Genomic DNA, 19,452 nt, shown 5'->3' with positions numbered 1-19,452 from the left:
ACGTGTTGTGCGTTCAGAGATGCTCATCTGCATACCTCGGTTGTAACGAGTGCTTATTTGAGTTACTGTTGCCTTTCTATCAGCTCGAACCAGTCTGACCATTCTCCTCTAAGCTCTGGCATCAACAAGGCATTTGCGCCCACAGAACTGCCGCTCACTGGATTTTTTCTCTTTTTCTGACCATTCTCTGTAAACCCTAGAGATGGCTGTGTGTGAAAATCCCAGTCGATCAGCAGTTTATGAAATACTCAGACCAGCCCATCTGGCACTAACACCCATGCCACGTTCAAAGTCACTTAAATCCCATTTCTTCCTCTTTCTGATGCTCGGTTTGAACTGCAGATCATCTTGACCATGTCTACATGCCTGAATGCACCGAGTTGCTGCCATGTGATTGGCTAATTAGAAATTTGCATTAACAAGCAGTTGGACAGGTGTACCTAATAAAGAGGCCAGTGAGTGCATGTCAAAAGAGCAAGAGGATTTCGATTCCTCAGTTCATGACCCTTTAATCTTACCATATAATCCAGCATTATTCTGTATGAAACAAATACTGCTCTTGTAACAGCCATTAACTGTGATATAGAGAGTATAACATAAACGTGTGCATCTCTAAAAGGCCACTGATGCCAGATAACTCATCCTCTTTCCCATCATCGCTCTTCTTCCCACAGTAAAAACACCACATGCTTGTGCGGTTAGCATAGCGATTGCAGCTAAGGCCAACACATGAGCTCTATTGACGCATTATACAACAAGGCTTCCCTGCAGTTTAACCGTCACGGTTGTTAACACTCCCTTTCCTGAATTTGCTATAGAGGGCAAGTGGAAGGAAACTTGCTCGGCCAAGGTTGTTTCAGACATAAGATATGAGATGCCACACAATTGGAACGGAGTTTGTGTGAGAGTTTCTGAATATCTTATGAAGTCTAATACTTTTGGGCTTCATGTCGTTCTGTTTTTCCCTGAAAATCTTTTTTTACAACAATATTTTGCCATAAATACTTTACAAAATAAAACAAAATACTACTAAAGCATCCAATTTTAATCATAAGAAATGATTCCTTTTTCAAAACATGAATAAAATGTGCCGAATGCGTGTACCCAAACGACATTGTGGGAGTTATTTTCTTTTCGCGGTGTTCTTGAGATAAAGTTTAGTGTTATTTTAGTGCATGTGAGCGTAAAACTTGTAGATAGGCCGATGCATAATTCATGTGCTGTCAGATATAAAATGCAAGAGCTGTACTGACAGATTAAAAGGCAGCATTTGCAAGTGTGTGTTCTGATGTGCAAAATACATAAAATGTCTGCTTTACAAGAAAGATGCCCTCGTTGCTTATTTCTGAAGCTTCCAGAGGAGAGAAACACACTTCTTTCACTGTTTATCACACAAAATATCACAGCCTTCAACTCATAGCAGAGACGATTACCATACCTGTGTGAATTTGTTACTCTACTAACCTGAAGTGTGAGTTGGTCACACTTGGCAGGTTTGATTCAATTAAAACAAACTCTGCTGTGAGCTCTGGTGATGCTTTATTAGTGTGGGAATAAGTGTGAACAGTGTCTTCCATAAAATGATGCACACCGAGTAAAAGCTATTGTGTGGTACAACTGAAATATTAGAACAACACAGACCAAAAACATCCAGAAGAACAAAAAACAGGACATGATGTCACAAGACCCATGCAGCAAGCATTTTTTTGTTTTTAAAAGATGTCTAATAGATGTCTAAACAGTCGTCTTGGCTATAACAAGGCTAAATTTGGGCTGTCAGTGAAAATCTAATAGATGTGTAAGTATAGGCCAAAACTAGACCAGTCATCAAATAAACAGAGATGAATGATTACACATATAAAGTCTGTCTAATTTGTCTATTTGATGATTAGTCTAGTTTTGGGCTATTCTTAGATCTATATTAGATTTTCACTGATAGCCCAAGTTTAGCCTTGTTTTAGCCAAGCTGTCTATGTTAAGATGTATATTCCATTAAACACAAAATTGTTTGCTAGGAAAACTCTAATAAAAAGGGCAAAATGCTTAAATATGCCGTTTTTTTTCTCATCGTAGTGACAATTTTGTCAATTTAACTACAAAAAAGGCATTAAAAACTAATCTAATTGAGAAAGAAAAATTTCTGACACTGTTTTGACTCCTTTACAGATATACTACTATACTACTGAAACCAGCACATTCAGTCAATCATATAGCATTGTTCTGAATTTTTGTATAGATTCAGCATTAAAGGCACAAAATGTAATTTACACTGCTAGAGGACACCTATTCACTACAAACAAAGGCTAAAGACGGCATGACTGAGTGTGGAATCATGGGAGTTGTCATCTTCATTACATCCTACGAAACTCCTAAAATTGTTTTCACAGATGAGCTAAAGTATTCAAAACATTATCATGGTACAACACAATTATCATGAATGTTTGAGGCAGAGTGATGCTGAAAGCCATCAAAGTGAAATGAGAATACAGAAGCAATTGCTGTTAAGAGACAAGCACGAAAGCAGCAAAGCTTTTATTATTCCACAGTCGACCGTTTCCGGTTCTTCTGATTGTGATTATTTGAGGAAGAAGCAGGGCTGTTTTATCATACTGAATATATATTCATGTTCTGTTTAATGCTGCTCTGTGTAGTTTAAAGGTCGGGTCACATCATGGCAACGGTCGGGCATTGTAAACAATTAAATGTAAACAATTAAAGTAAAGAGGGAACACAAGGAGGTCTGCTTTAATTCCACTACATTCATCCATTAATTTTCTTTTCGGCTGAGTCCCTTTATTAATTTGGGGTCGCCACAGCGGAATGAACCGCCAACTTATCCAACATATGTTTTCCCTTCCAGCTGCAACCCGTCACTGGGAAACACCCATACACTCTCATTCACACACAGGCCGCCCTAATTTCTCTACATTTCTCAAATATTTGCAAACGATATGGATTATTAGACATATTTGCACAAGCAAATGCCTCCATGGTGGGTGACAATCACTGTGATTATGGTACTAAATGCTACTTTGTTTATGCTTTGTGCACATTTTATCTTCCGGTTTCCCTTTGTAGAATGAGAAAACGACTACTACTGTCCCACATGGTTGCGGAAAGACATGTCCTTACATGCAGACACAGATTTTCAGTCAGCTGCCATCTATTTGGTGTGTTTATGCACAGCTTTTTGGTACAGACAGGACCAGACGTGAGTGGACAACATAGTTGGTTTTTGTCTGTGTTGGTTGAATTAGTGTGTCCTAGTTGAATTAGTGTGTCTTTGTCTTAATAAAATGCACAACATATTAAAGCATCTTTTATGCTTGATTTTCTATAAAACCAAACCAAATTGAGGGTGTATGATGTCACTAGGTATGCAGAACACGATTCATGTTACTAGTTAAAATTGTTTATTTTTCTGTATTTGAACACTCTCCAAAACATTTGGGATAAAATAGGTCTAAATCCGCAAAATATATAACAGTGCTCTAGTGTTTTTTTCTTATTTTAATTGTATAAATCTTACATATTGTGCCTTTAAAAATAACAGCATCCATGCCAAGTGAACCAGGACTAAATTCACTAATTAGCTTTTTTGTCCAACCAAAATAACAGAGGACAGAATCAGTGGTGGGAACAAAACCTAAATGTTTAAGTAATTTTTGGGGTTTCTCCATTAAAAAAGTATGGCATGATGATCATACTGAAAGTCCAATAGCATTATCTGGCAATAATTTCCTAAAAGACCAAGAAGCACAAGGTTGTCCAGAAATGGGAATTTATGTCAGATGCGAACAGTGTAATGCTAAAAATTTTCAACAGACAGAATCTCACTCACGGTGTTCAAGTCAAGATAAGCAAACCATTGTAAATGTTTTATATTGTAATGAGCAGCAAGTTAGGACAACTGTATCAGAACAACAATGAAATATCAAATGAATTCAGATCATCTTCATTTTGTTGAGATGCTCTATGAGACCAAGCTTTGATATATTACAGAAAAACACGTGCCATTCAACACTTTAGATTAGATATGAAAGTCAAAGAAGCATGTCTTGAACTTAAGATGATAAACACAGTCAGAAATCTTAAGGATAAGCACATGTATGTGTGTATGGAAAAGAGAAGAAAGATTAATTCTGGCATCTCTGTAACATAAAGACTGCTGACCCTCAAAGACCCATTCACAGATAATCAAGATTGCACTCAGAACTAAAACAGTGCGTCAACCCCACCCCTTTTGTCATGATTATATATAAACAAAAGAAAGGAAAATGGTCAATCAGGATTACAGATAAGAAGCGTCAATTTACTGTCTTACCGCATCAAATGCAACGCAACGTGAAAGGTACAATGATCAGTCCTGCAAGCCGCGCGTTGTTTCCATTCGGACCACGCATTCAAAACAAAAATGATCGCCGTTGACACGGAACATATCCGTTTCTTTTTTACAATAATGCGAGAGCAAACCCCTTCAGCCAAAGAGCAGTCTGTGATGATGGAATGAAACGGGAACCGCAAGAGGTCATAAATCGCATGTAGCCCATGGGCGTAAATGATAGCGTTGGGAAGATCGGTTCATTTAAAGAATCGGTTCGTTCGGACAATTCATCTCAATGGACCGTTTCGAGTGTGACTCACCGTTTGTTTCTTAACTCATAGCTCCACAAACCCTAAAGGTGTGTTCAACTTTTTTGTTAAATGCTGCTTATATCACTATGCTATGTTTTTATATAAATATGGGCTGTTTGTTTATTTATTGTTATGTTGATCATAGCCTTTGATGATAGCTGTATGCTAAAATAGGTGCTATGCAAAAATAAACTATATAATAATTTAAATATAAACTATATTTTATACAAATTATTATTATAAAATCCGAATAAAAAAATAGAGAAAGGAAATAACATTTAAATTATTCCTCCTGTAACTATAGGCTATGATATGATTCATTCATTCATTTTCTTTTTGGCCTAGTCCCTTTATTAATCTGGGGTCGCCACAGCGGAATGAACCACCAACTTATCCAGGATGTTTCATGAAGCGGATGCCCTTCCAGTGCAACCCATCACTGGGAAACTCCCATGCACTCTCATTCACACACATAAACTACGGACAATTTAGCCTACACAATTCACCTATAGCGCATGTGTTTGGACTTGAGGAGGAAACCAGAGCACCTGGAGGAAACCCACGTCAACAAAGGGAGAACATGCAAACTCCTCTCAGAAATGCCAACTCACCCAACCGAAGCTCGAACCAGCGACCTTCTTGCTGTGAAGCGATCGTGCTACCCACTACACCTGCTACGATATCTTTTTGAATTTAGTCATGTTCGTTTTATGGATAAAATACACTATATCACTTTTATTAACAAGATTTAGATCCATCTTTCAATGTCAGTCCATACATTTACACCAGTGCTTCGAGATTCAAATGAACTGACTCAAGCGAACTATTCCACTGCGATTCGGATACCTAGTCATGGATACACCACCCAAGTGAATGGAATGCCAACCATGTGCTTTAAAGAGGGGCATCACTGGCTCTCTATTATATACGACAAACACATCAACAAATAAATAATCAAGCATTTTACGTGGTGCGCGCGTGATCCGTCCAGCAGCAGTTCTGGAGGCGACTCGATGTCACGAGACACGAGATTAATGATCATATTAGGGAGTCACTCCAATGCACAATGCAAAACAAAATTTCTTTCATTATTGTTTTTTTATTCATTTTAATATTATTCGCTATCAGAAGAAATGTTACAGAAAAACGTGGTGTTTTTATTAGTATGCTTTTTTTACACATGGTTAATCTTTGACGTCTCGCCAGGAAGCAACGATAATGATTTTTCATTTGAACCCAATCACAAGGACTATAATAAACACTCCGAAGTGAATTTGACATTTTACAGACAGCAGCTGGGCGTGGGAACTTTAACATGCATCCCGTGTCTTCTAATTCCGAAAGGCGATCACTTCTGTATAGATCAAGGCAATGAGCACAATAGAACAGACAATAGGTGTAGTACCGCTAGAAACTTACCTGGTGGACACGCCAACATATCTCTTAGAATGATCCGATGATCAATACACTGTACTCAGATTTATCCACTATTAGACATTGCTACCAGTCTCGCGGCAGTAACGATAGTATCCTTCTCACAGGCGGAGCACACAGGCGATGCACTCTGGCAGAGGAGGTGGAGGGACCCAGACACATTACACAGAGCGGCGCTAGGGGGAGTATCGCTTCTAATTAGACGAATACTGGGATTTGGGAACACATTTCGTATGTGATCTTTTTTTTTTTTTTTTTTTTTTTAGGAATAAGCCATTAAATACGACATTAAATACGTATATTTTTTATCAGTAACACTGTTATATGCTATTGTTTTATTATGCCATTGTTTTAAATGTTGAAACCTATAAAACATGATTTGATTAAAATAATCCTATAAACCTATATAGGTGCATTACCGTTTTGTAATTAAGGATGCGCGTGCATCGAGCTACAGAAAAAAAACCGGGAGCGCGAGGGAATGACATCTGATGCAGTACTTGTTGTTGTATATATATATATATATATATATATATATATATATATATATATATATATATATATATATATATATATATATATATATATATAATTTACATATTGATTTCAGCGTGTTATAACAGCTTGTCACCCAGTGATAAGCACATTTATTCGGCAAAATTAACATTAATGTTAGCAGCGTTCGTCTGACAGGTCCATTTGCGATAGCACCCTCCCAAGCGTCCAGTCCGAAATATACAACTCATTGAAACCCCAAGTGATGTTACAAGAGGCCTACAAGTCTGTGGATACCTCCAATTTTGTTCTTTGTGGTCATGTGCAAGAAATAATGTTCCATGATTACCAGATTCAAATTTTGTAGTGCTAAAAACCGAGGTTCTGCCTAGCCAAAGACAATGAAAGAAGACTGAACTGTACAAGGTCTGGGTAATCATCAACAAAAAACAACTGAATTCTGACAGCGAACTGCACTTGTACGGCAGGGTGTGTGAACGTACATTTTTACATTTCAAAATTAGCCATTCAGTGCCAGCAGTTTAATTAACCATATTTAACTGTTTTTGCTGAAATCATTGCTGCAATCAAAAAAAAGTAATGTGTATGATTCAGCATAGCGTGAACTTACCTGATATGAAATGAGAACTGCAGAGTCGAGCATTTTTTAATTAGGTCCTCACTCCATTCAGCTCTTCTGATGGCTGTTAGCCAAAGACATCTGTGGTTTGGCATTAAAACCAATGTGGTGTACGGTAAAATTTAAGTTTTTGACATCCTACCGCACAACACGACATGTTTGCTATTGCAACCGGTCTTTTTTTGCAACCACTATGCGCGGTTGAACCCGTGCGACATCATGTGTGATGTAGGTTGGTTCCCCTATATGAATCTATATTAACTTCATAAGCTTTCTATGAGCTGTTTTAGCAGTGCATTTTTCAGTGACATCTGTGCCTGGGGATTAGTGACTGTCATAATAGTAACTATGCCGTAAATAACAGTTATTTTTTGCTTTAGGCATAAGCTATATAAATGTTGTTTTACCTGTAATTGTTTTGTTTTTTAAACGTGCATATAATGAATCACCAATGACCATGGCTGAAAATATATATTTAATTTTACTCCGTTGTCCCTGATGACTTGAATAAAACTAAATTGGTGTGAATGAGAGTGTATGGATGTTTCCCAGTACTGGGTTGCAGCTGGAAGGACATCCGCTGTGTAAAACATATCCTGGATAAGTTGGCGGTTCATTCCGCTTGGGTAACCGCTGATGAATAAAGGGACTAAGCCAAAGGAAAATGAATGAATGAAACATTGTACCTGAGGGCAGGAGTGGATTTAGTGATTTGGGGGCCCTAAGCAATTCCAGCCATGGGGCCAAAGTCCTGAGATGCACTCTTTCTGCTTTTATTTAATTTTGATTTATTTATTTATTTATCTAGTTTTTATCTTAATGCAAACTCTACATTTTAAATGATCAGTTTTCTTAAAATGAATTTACAACTAAAAATAATATGTATATTTTTATAAATTTGACTGCTGGACTGCTCGATGATTGGGGTGGTGGATGTTTTATAATATTATAATTACTTAACATTACATGATTATAATAATATTATGTTTTATTGTATATTAAATAATATAATAGTTAATGATGTAAGAATTGTATTTGTTTGACTCTTACTATACAAAATATGATAGAAAATTATGTTATATATATAGTTTATAGGTATAATTTACACTTCTAGATATTTATTGGGGGCCTATTTATTTACCTTGCTTATTGGTTAAATCCGACCCGGCCTGAAAGGGTGTAAATTAATTAGAGATTTCAACATCTGATTGAACTATCCCTTTAAGAGTGAGTCGCGGAATCATTCATTCAACCACTTTGTTCTCCACCTCTTAATTCAGGGAACAAAACTTGAATCTAAATTACTTAATTTCTTAAGATGTATACTTACTTATTTTGGACAAGTTAATATTTTGCAGTTACATAAATAATATTTTTTTGTGTAGTACACTGTAAAAATTTTACTGTACTGTTACTGTATTTTTAGGATACTTAAAAAGTGAGTGAACCCACTGTCTTAAAAGTGACAGATTAACTTTACTTTAAAAAGTGAGGCTTAGTTCCTTTATTAATCTGGAGTCGCCACAGTGGAATGAACCGCCAACTTATCCAGCATATGTTTTACGCAGCGGATGCCCTTCCAGCTGCAACCCATCACTGGGAAACACTCCTTCACACACATACGCTACGAACAATTTAGCTTACCCAATTCACCTATAGTCTTTGGACTGTGGGGCAAACCGGAGCACCTAGGGGAAACCCACGAGAACACGTAAACTTGCAAACTTCACACAGAAATGCCAACTGACCCAGCTGAGGCTTGAACCAGTGACCTTCTTGCTGTGAGGCGGCAGCGATACCCACTGTGCCACTACACTGCCCTATTTATTTATTTATTTAGAATTTTTATAATTATTAGTGGCAGTTCATTACACTGTGGTGATCTCTGAAAAAGAGACTAAGCCGAAGGAAAATGAATGAAGGAATGAATAATTATAAACTTTTTACATTTTTACATTTATTTTAAGACACCAGCATTTTACTTACTTTTTAAAGTAAAGTCAACTAAGCTTTTAAAGCAATGGGTTTATTTTTTTTACGGAAAGTCAACTTTCAAATTGCATTTTACAATGTATGAATGTTTATGAACATATGAATTCTTGTTACTCTGGATTTTGGACATGCTTCTTTACCAGTATAAAGCATGCAATTTTGTGCCGCTAAAAATATTTTCATTATAATTAAATAAGAGGACACGGTGGCTCAGTGGTTAGCACTGTTGCCTTACAGCAAGAAGGTCACCGGTTCAAGTCCCGGCTGGGCCAGTTGGCATTTCTGTGTTGGGTTTGCATGTTCTCCCTGTGTTCGCGTTTCTCCCACAGTCCAAAGACATGCTGTACAGGTGAACTGAATAAACTAAATTGGCCGTAGTGTATGTGTGTGAGTACGTGAGCGTGTATGACTGTTTCCCAGTACTGGGTTGCAGCTGGAAGGGCATCTGCTGTGTAAAACAAATGCTGGATAAGTTGGTGGTTCATTTCGCTGTGGTGACAGCTGATGAATAAAGGGACTAAGCTGAAAATAAATGAATGATTAATTAAATCAGTGAACTGAAAAGATAAAAACAAACTGATTAAGCCCAATTCAGGAACAAAACACTTGTGAGTTGATATAAGACACAACTATTGGTTAATTTTTGTATTGACTTCACTTGTCATGTTTCCAGCTGGTACAAACTGACAAATGAACTGAATCTACAAAGTAAATTACTTAGTGTTGTTAATTGTGTTTACTGATGTTGCATTAAAGCAATGTCACAATCAAAATGGGGACTGCGTGCAACAAACTTTCATACTCTGTAAAACAGGTCGCATCGCTTCCAGTTGAGGTCCTTTGTTTGTGCTTCATTAAATATGCAGCTGTTTCCTCAAGCTGCCTTAAGGAGCTGAGTAGTATAACTGATGTTCATCACATGTTTTATTAATTCATTAATTATTCTTTTTTTTTAAATATTCTAAACATTTTCCTTCATGTGGCTTTACCCTGAAGCCTGTCATGCTATGGTTACAGCCTAGATATTCAGATCAACAAATACAACAGCACTCAATCAAATATATCAGGTCAAATATGATGTTTACTTTGAGTTATCAGTTTCTGTCTCTCTTGTTTCCTTTACAGGTTTCTTACGTCTGCAGTCTTCCCTGACGTCCTGATTGCATCCTGCTATCATAGCCCATAAAACTGATGAAGCGAGAGAGATGCAGAGAGAGCTTTCTACCGTTAAATATAGCTCCATCCCCCATATCCATCCACTCTTCCTGCCACTTAAAGCTTTTCACTGTACATTCGCGGCGGTCACAAAATGAGTCTATCAACTGATTGATGTATTGTCATAACGGAACAAAACTCAGCATCTTAAAGAATTTTGATTTGATCTGATTTATTTTCAAACAGAAATATCATACATAAAATATCTTTAACAAAAAATAGATTTCAACATGGTCGAAAATGGAGCGGGATGGAGCACAAGCTTATTAATTTCCCACCCCATTACCACATACATCATTCGTCTATTACTTAAACTTATTTCTTCTTTTACTTATTTCTTTTTTTTTTCATGAGACATATTTTATCCTTTCGGCATTTTTAACAAATTATATGTTTAATTCCATTTGTACCTTTACATTTTGTAACATAGACCCCCCAAAAAAAAAAAATAATAGAAAATACATAGTACTGCAAATAGCCATTAATTAAAATGTCACCATACCTTTCTCATTTTATCTTTTTTCAGTCACCTTCATCATTATATTACTTTAATAATATATATCTATACAACTGTGCAGAGCTGGTGGTCCTCCAGGAACGTGGTTGAGAAACACTGGCCTAAATGTTACTTTGAATCTTACACTGAAAAGGGGAAAATGTACTGCTCCTCTTTGGCCAAAAGGGGGAGGCAAAGACTTTTCCTATAGTGTTGCACGATTTAAGCCACTCTTGGACTTCTTGAAAGGTAAGCAGATACATTTCTGTTTAACAACGCTGCTGTTTTATCTTAATTAATTTCCAGATATGGTTAATAATGATAGTAATAGTAGTCGTAGTGGTAGTAATAGCCTAATAATAATAATATCAGTAATATTAGGCTTAATAATAGTAATGTAGGTAGCATGGTGGCGTAGTGGGTAGCACAATAGCCTCACAGCAAGAAGATCACTGGTTCGAGCCCCAGCTGGGTCATTTGGCATTTCTGTGTGGAGTTTGCATGTTCTCCCTAATAATAATAGCCTAATAATATTAATAACAATATCAGGTTCGCGTGTGTCCAAAGACGTGGTATAGGCTGTAGGTGAATTGGGCTGAATGTATGAATGATTGTGTATTTCCCAGTGATGGGTTGCAGCTGGAAGGGCATCCGCTGCGTAAAACAAATGCTGGATAAGTTGGTTCATTCCGCTCTGAAAAAAAATGAATGAATGAAAAATAATAATACAAATAATTAATATCTGAAAAAAAAAAAAAAAAAAAAAAAAAAAAAAAAAATATATATATATATATATATATATATATATATATATATATATATATATATATATATATATATATATATATATATAATAAAACCGATATTTTCTGATTCGTTTACCTCCTTATTGTAAACTAGTTATCAAAAAGACTTTAGGTTTGTCCACTAAGTGACGCTAGTGAACACTCAACGCCTCACACAAAGTTTCTGCTTTGACTGGGTGGCATTTGTCACGGTTTTCAGTCCTGGGGACCCGCATCACTGCACATTTTCTCTGTTATGTGACCCGTTCAGTTCAGTTCACTGAGCTCTTTGCTAATGTGCCGATGATTTGATTCAGGTGTGTTAAATAAGAGAGATGTACAGTGCTCTAAACAGAAGGTTATTTGTCTGTTGTATTGTTTACCGGTCCAAAAATATTTTAACATTTACAAATATGAAAAAAATATGCTGTTTGGAATATTACAAAAATTTTGGATTGATCTATAAGCTTTTTTTTAGTGTAGTCTTGGTACACTAATAGATGAGTAATTTATGTTTTTATTTTTTTTATAATTAGCATATTATAATTGTCAACATTATTTCTGATTTCTGTGTTTCTGTGCAAAAAATCTAAATATTTCCATTGTTTTATACACACAAAAGTGTTTCGATTTTTTACTTTATTTCAGTGCATTTTGAAATGGAGATTTGTCTGGATGGTGAAAACCACACAATGTTGATAAAACATTGATTACCGTTTATATATCTACAAATAAATATTTAATTTCGCAAAAAAAGGCTAGATGGGCCTATATTAATATCTAATGCAGCAGCAGTCATGCATTGACTTGTTTTGGTACTGGGCTGTATAGCGCATCAGCAACTTTATGGTGAAAAATATTTCCCTACTCCTGATCATTGGCGATTGGTTTTTTCAAATCCGTGATCTTGACCGCATGCATCAACAAATGCATGCGCCGACTATGTCAGTGTGTCATTGTGTGATGAAAATCTGATCATTGTATGTGTGACGCGTGCACAGATGGTCCGGGAGTGCACGCGCAGCCGGGTCGCATTGTTCTGAGTGTGACACTTTCTATGCGCGAGCTAATGAGAACAGACTGACTCTCGTTTTCCCCTCTAAGCATTTTTTTCTGGTCTTTTCTTTATAAACACCCTTAATATCATCTGTCTCTCATCCGTCCGTTTCCATCTGGCACCAAATAATTTAACCAATTTGACAGATTGATCCGGTATGAAATAGATAGATAGATAGATAGATAGATAGATAGATAGATAGATAGATAGATAGATAGATAGATAGATAGATAGATAGATAGATAGATAGATAGATAGATAGATAGATAGATAGATAGACACTTCCACATTTTTAAACAGATGGAATGAAGAAAGACTGTGCTTTAGATTTTTCAATAGGTTTTTAAACAGATGGAGTGAAAGGGGACTATATGGCCACTTGTTTGATGAAATGGTTCGCTGTTTTGTTTGCACTGAATAGCCTATTATCTAAGACACATGTAGAGACGACAGATTGGCTCTTTGCATGAAGGGTCAGCGTCTAATCTGGCTACCTGAGTTTAAGGCTAATGTATTCGACCTTTCTCCATCATGACATACACGCAGACATATGGTATTACAGCAGGGCTGAGGGTCATTCATTACATAATCCTCTAATGAGGCCTGTTCACTTCCGGCATGGAAACACAAACTGATCAGCCTATATTCGCCAGTGTGAGGAACTTCATGCTGGACTTCTTGCCATGTGCGTTATATTGGGCGCACATGTTAAAAATTCAAAAAGAAGGAATTATTATTATTTTCAAAAACATTTGCTATTTTCTAAGCAATTTCCCCCTAAGCTAAACTCTTATTTAAGCTGCTGATTGAGTGGTATAGATTGATTGCAAATCTTAAAGGTGCACCATCATCAGCTGAGTAAAGTTAAGATGTTTAATGTGAAATCTGATCAAGTCTTGGACACGTACGCACACACGCGCATATGCTCTCTTGCTCTTTCCCACGGGACGCAGCAGACGGGTCGTAATTTGGTTGCCTTGGCCCGTCTGGACAAGCACCTGTCTCCTCTCTGGGGAGAAAGTCGCCTTTGGGCCGTGAGCAAAACGAACTGTGCATGTGTGTGTGACAGCATTAAAAATGTTTTTCAAATAGCAAAATAATACAACTCACATAATCTCAAACAATAGTTCATTTCGTTGAAACTGTCGTCTCACATGAGCATGGTAGAGAACATATTGGTGACACAATATCTTTAATTTCATATTGTTTTTTTATTTAAAAACTACAACAGACGATTTACCGTTGAATTAATCTTTTACTATTTATTCTAAAATAGTTATGAAAAAACTGCGATACAAACCAGTGTATGCTACTGGCTATTCCACTACAAAATGACGGACAAACCCCGACTTAACAGGGTGATCTTTGGATATGAGGCAGATGTGAGATAATTTGATCACTATAAAATTTCCAAAAGGTTCACAAGGATCACGTAAACAAATAATCTCTATACATAGTTTCTAAAAGAAAAAAATAAACCTACTTTGAGATCATTTTTGGTCGCAGCAAAGAGAGCGTCTATGGGTAGCTTAGACTTGTTTGGTAAGCAAATCGCTTTTTATGAAGGTTACTGCAAACTGTTTTTTTTAACATTGATTATTACTGAATATAGTGTGATACTAAACCAACACAAGTCATCTGGTACCCAAAGCGCTATCTATGAGCACTTTGTAAACAAAATAAACAATACAGCAATAGATCCTATCCGATGGGAAGTGCTTCTCGTTATCAGAGGACAGGACATCAACAGCAACACCATTTTAGTAACCGTAGTGCACACACAGCAAAGGCCCTCCTACTCCTACAAAAACTGCCAATGAAAAGTGCAAGTGAAAAGCAACAATAAAACCAAAACTCTGTCTAAAATAATAATAATAATAATAATAATAATAATAAAACATTAAATATTTACATGGATACGTAAACACTTTAGATTATCTATTTTAAAGACACTCACATAACTTAATTTACTTAATAAATAAAACAAACAAGAAAAATATAAATTAACAACTAACAAGGTTACGATTTGTTCCAGCACATAGAAGTAGCCTATACATTTTGAGCTCAACTGAGCTCAGCAAATCAGTTTGCGAAACATACATACATGTTATTTGTTTCGATGATGTGAATTATGAAGGTCCAAACCAAATCAAATATTTTCAAAGCAAATTATTGCCACAAATGTGCTTATGACGTTGGATGTTGAACAGGTTATCTAATTTCTGAACAGCCATCTTTCAAACAGAACAAAAAAACTCTTGCTACAGTGTCGAATACAAGTTTCAGTTATTGCAACAGGTAAAATATTTTCAGGTAACACTTTATAATAACTTTCATAATGCCTTATGTTTTTCGATGAACTGTGCGTTTTTGTTTTGATCGTAAACTGCTTGTTTTTTTGTAATTACAGAATAAATTATAATCTGTGGTTAAATTTGTGAAAACACTGTTTTTTAAAACATACTTACAAGATCCTCCCAACCCATAATAGGCATTATAGGGAGAATAAAAGCATACATGTAACTGAAAGTAAATATAAAATGTTACCATTTTTCCATCCTTAATATTTGTGTATACTGCTGGAATATGCTACTTCTCAATGTCTATAAAATAATTCTTTAAACACCTGTTGTTTTGTGGTTCTGTTAAATGTGCCTAAAGTTCGTCTAAACGTCCAAAACGTGGTTAAGGTAAGAAATGTAACAGATAGCAAGGCGAAGTATTTCTATCTTGGATAGCTTCTTGTCGGGTGGAAGTGTTGGCAGCAGCTTCCTGAGCTCCGCGAACGCCACGTTGAACGCTTCTACTCTGATGCGCTCGCGCGTGGCATGCGCAGAGCGGTACTTCGCAGTCGCGCGCCTCCTCCGTCTCTTCTCCTCTCGGGTGAGCGCAGCGGGCACGAGTGCGCGAGTCTTGCCATCGTCGGCCTCTAAGGGCTCGTGTGCCACACACTCCACCTTCATGACGTTCAGACAATCCGTGTCCGATTGTGTCCAGGTGAGGTCAGGATCCGTCTGATCGGGGCTCAGCATCATTTTCAGGTCCGTTTGATCGAGGTTTCCAAAGTGCACTGGTTGTTATCTTGCCCTGGTGAATTAGACGCAAAAGATTGAAGTTTTACAAAAATAAATAATCTATAAATGTCATAATACTAAAAATAAAACAAAATAAATGAACAAAACTAACGTATTTTTGATAATCAATAGGTTATAATGTTTAGACTAAATGTTTTTTTATATATTAAGGTTATAATCAGTGTTGCATGCTTTTTTATTTTGTTACTTTAATAAACGTTTAAAGAGCTACCATGTTTTTAAATGGCTGTCAGTGTGCGTTTTGCAATTTAGCTCATTCTGGACACGTTACCATTATAAATGTGCTCTAATTCCATGCAAAAGTTAATGGAAATCAATTATTGCCACAAAAGCAAAGTCATAGCTGACCATCTGTCGCAAATGCAAATGCAGAGCCTATAGCTCCAGATGACACAAGGGTGCTTGAATCTCAGTCATTGTGAATCACAAGTAACATTTTAAAGAAAATACTTTAATAAAATGGTTGAATGATTTTATTTATTTTTTTGTTGATGTTACATTTATTTGCATGTCATTTTGATATTTGCTGAGCCACCGAGTAATGAATATGAACTAACATTACACTAATTTTAACCATTACACTAGCAAAACGAAGGTTTACTTGCTGTCTTAAAATGTTCAAGAATAAAAATATAAACGGTGCCAGCGTGACAGTCTGCAGTCTTTAATTCATAGCACCTTTTCACCTGCTTTGACTTTAATTGGTGATGAAAATTAAGTTGATATTCTGAAAACTCATTAAGTGTAAAGCAAGTGGAAATTATTGCGACAGGCAAGGGATGAAATCGAAAATGTTGTTATGAATAAATTACGAAGATATAAAATATCAATGCACATTATTGGCGAAGCTGCACTGTTGCTATAGCTAATAATTTATTAAAATGCAATTTGGTGTGTAATAGCATGGACTCTGTGGTGTAAAATATTGTTTTATAATCACAACATGAAGACGAGTAAAAGTACCACCAACAATTGGTGAAATTAATTTATAACTCACCCCTGTTGACGACGAGAATCAATTTAATCTCCAAAATCCCGTTTATCAATTCTGATTTCAGTGATTCATGTTCTTCTGTCCATTGTGCTTTCTGAATTTCTATTTCGGCATCGGCAACAGCATTTCTCGGTAATATTTTCCTCGCCACTAATTCCACTCACAACGCAGCCGGTAACGTAGATTCGCGATGTTGTGATGATGAAATTTCAGCAAGCATTGGTACCGAACGGATGTAAATAACAGCACCGGTAACGCACGCTCGGGGATGTGCTGCCCTCTGACCCGTGTGTGTGGATAACAATGGACACGCGTCCACAGATAAGATCGACCAGATCAGAAAGTGTCGTCTCGGGCTGTCCTTTATGTTTCCGTGGATTAGGATAATATTGCTCCAGCCATCCTCAAAACCACGCGTGCTTGTCCTCGTGCCTCTGATGATTTGAGAGATAACACATTCCGCTGGCTCCATATAAAGCCTCCCTCTCTCTCGCGCGCGCTCCCTCTTACAAATCATTCACTTTATGCACTTATCCACGACAGTCACACCTCCGTCCCACCCCCTCTTTTCTCTTTCTCTTTTCTCTCTCCTTTCCACTCAGCGACTTCTTCCTCGACCAGATTGAAAGGAGCGCCCGAGGCGAGAGCTGGACGCTTGGCAGTAACGTATGCGTTGTACGCCTGTTAAAGCGGTGCAATTGTTTGTGAAAGTTTCAGCTGCTTAACTAAATTAAGCGTTCAGTTATATTTTTTTAAGAAATCCCTATGATATTGGAGTGACTTTTAATCCTAAGAAAGTTTAATAGCAAGCCTATTATTATAAATGTGAATATATTTACACTAACCCTATTGAGAAAAATATTGGTTGCGCTTTTTTGGGTATATGTCACGTGTGCTTACAATGTACTTAGTGCTGCAACTACAAGAGTTAAGGTTATTACCCAGTTTATGTACAAGTGCACTATGCTAGCAAAATAATCTACAAAACGCTAAACTGAATTGATTGTAATATGTTCAAGTGAATAAAGGAACTTGTGTCGAATATGCTGCTTATTAACCAAAACTCTGGCCAAAAAAAGAGTTCAGAAATTGAATGAAGAGCTTGGTCCTTGGTTAGCACAAATACAAGTTAACTAACTCCACTTTAAGAGTAAAGAAACAAGTAAACAAATTAATAAAAATAAATAAACAAATAGTTATAAAACATAGAGGCAAAACAAAATTAATATCCATGGGATCCTTTTCCACTGCAAACATAGTACAGACTAATCAGCTTGCTTCACAATACCTTTTTGACGTGCCACAGGTATTAATGCTGTTTTTCCATGTTTTTTTGCCTTCTAAAAATTGTAGCTTATTTGCATTTTATGAATCATCAAATGCCACAATTTTAGCTCAATATTAATTTAGCATGAAACGACCCCTTTACAGCATATTCCATGCTTTACTTTCAGTTCAATTCAATTCACCTTTATTTGTATAGCCCTTTTACAATGTAGATTGTGTCAAAGCAATTTCACATAAAAGAAACCCTTTTTGAACCCACTTCAACCCTTTAACAGGCATCCTAACCACCTGGTTGTCCATAGGTTATCATTAATACTTTAATTGTTTATTACTATTTATCAGAGTTTCGTCAGCATATTATTCAATACAAGATGTGGGCCAAATAATTTATTTTCAAGGAGTGCACCTTAAAGGGTTAAACTCTGTAAATGAGGTTAACTAAAGAATCACTTCTGTTTTTGTCAATCTGTTTACAAATTTGAAACAATTTGCATTTTAGCACCAAAAGATACTAAAATAAAAAATAAACCTTTCAAGTTTTATTGCTATTTAGGGTGCAATGAAGACCCTTCCATGTAATATTCCCATTCTACAAAATATTATTTTCTCAGTGAAAAATGTTCTTCAGATTTCAAACATATTCTTCACACTACACTCATAAAATAAATGTTCTATACTGCGCTTGAAGACTCCATGAAAACCCTTTAACATCAATTCCAACATCTTTGGTTCTTATGGGGCAACAACATTCTTTTTAAAGAACTGTATTCTGAAAGGTTCTTTGGGAAACCCTGCAAATCCCCCCTTGTAGAACATTTATATTAACAATGTAAGAATTCTTTGCCTATAATATTACACTACCCTTTCAATTCATGGTTATTTATTTTCTATGCTCTGATATCTGAATAAGTAAATCTGAAAAACATTTAATACTTTAATAATCACAGCCAAAATAGCAATTGCAATACACTGTTTACTTCCTGAATCCCCCAAGAAACCAAGAATGGCTACAAATAGTGTATGATGTTTATGTGATGGAAAAAATTACATTCTCCCTTCAACTCGAAAATTACTGTATTTAGAAATATCTGGTCCAAGTGGACTGAATACATTAGGTTGCTCTATCCAATCTATGTAGAAATATTAAAATATTACTATCTAATTCACAAACATTGCAGCTATAGGTGAATTGGATGGGCTAAATTATCCGTGGTGTATGTGTGTGAATGAGAGTTTATGGGTGTTTCCCAGTAATGGAGCTGGAAGAGCATCTGCTGCGTAAAACATTTGCTGGATAAGTTGGCAGTTCATTCCGCTGTGGCGACCC

General features: G+C 36.3%; 2 protein-coding genes across 2 annotated transcripts in view; both read right to left on the bottom strand.

Moving 5' to 3' along the window:
- vangl1 (VANGL planar cell polarity protein 1) overlaps positions 1-6,202 on the bottom strand; it is a 61,174-nt gene extending 54,972 nt beyond the window's left edge. The window contains exon 1 of the mRNA XM_056465518.1: positions 6,055-6,202. The gene's annotated coding sequence lies outside the window, so the exon portion shown is untranslated. The remainder of the gene's footprint in view (positions 1-6,054) is intronic.
- Positions 6,203-14,628: 8,426 nt separating this feature from the next.
- Positions 14,629-17,373, bottom strand: nhlh2 (nescient helix loop helix 2). The gene is made up of 2 exons (XM_056465187.1): positions 16,842-17,373; positions 14,629-15,836 (listed from the first exon to the last, which is right to left on the bottom strand). The coding sequence occupies exon 2, from the start codon at positions 15,782-15,784 to the stop codon at positions 15,416-15,418; it is 369 nt and encodes a 122-aa protein (XP_056321162.1). The 5' UTR covers positions 15,785-15,836; positions 16,842-17,373; the 3' UTR covers positions 14,629-15,415.
- Positions 17,374-19,452: the final 2,079 nt, after the last annotated feature.

Source organism: Danio aesculapii, chromosome 9 (assembly GCF_903798145.1).
Source record: "Danio aesculapii chromosome 9, fDanAes4.1, whole genome shotgun sequence".
Lineage (NCBI taxonomy): Eukaryota > Metazoa > Chordata > Actinopteri > Cypriniformes > Danionidae > Danio > Danio aesculapii.
This window is presented reverse-complemented; position numbering and strand designations above follow the sequence as displayed.

Excerpts from the sequence above, each read along its gene's own strand:
- nhlh2 (XM_056465187.1), bottom strand. The coding sequence starts at position 15,784 with ATGATGCTGAGCCCCGATCAGACGGATCCTGACCTCACCTGGACACAA.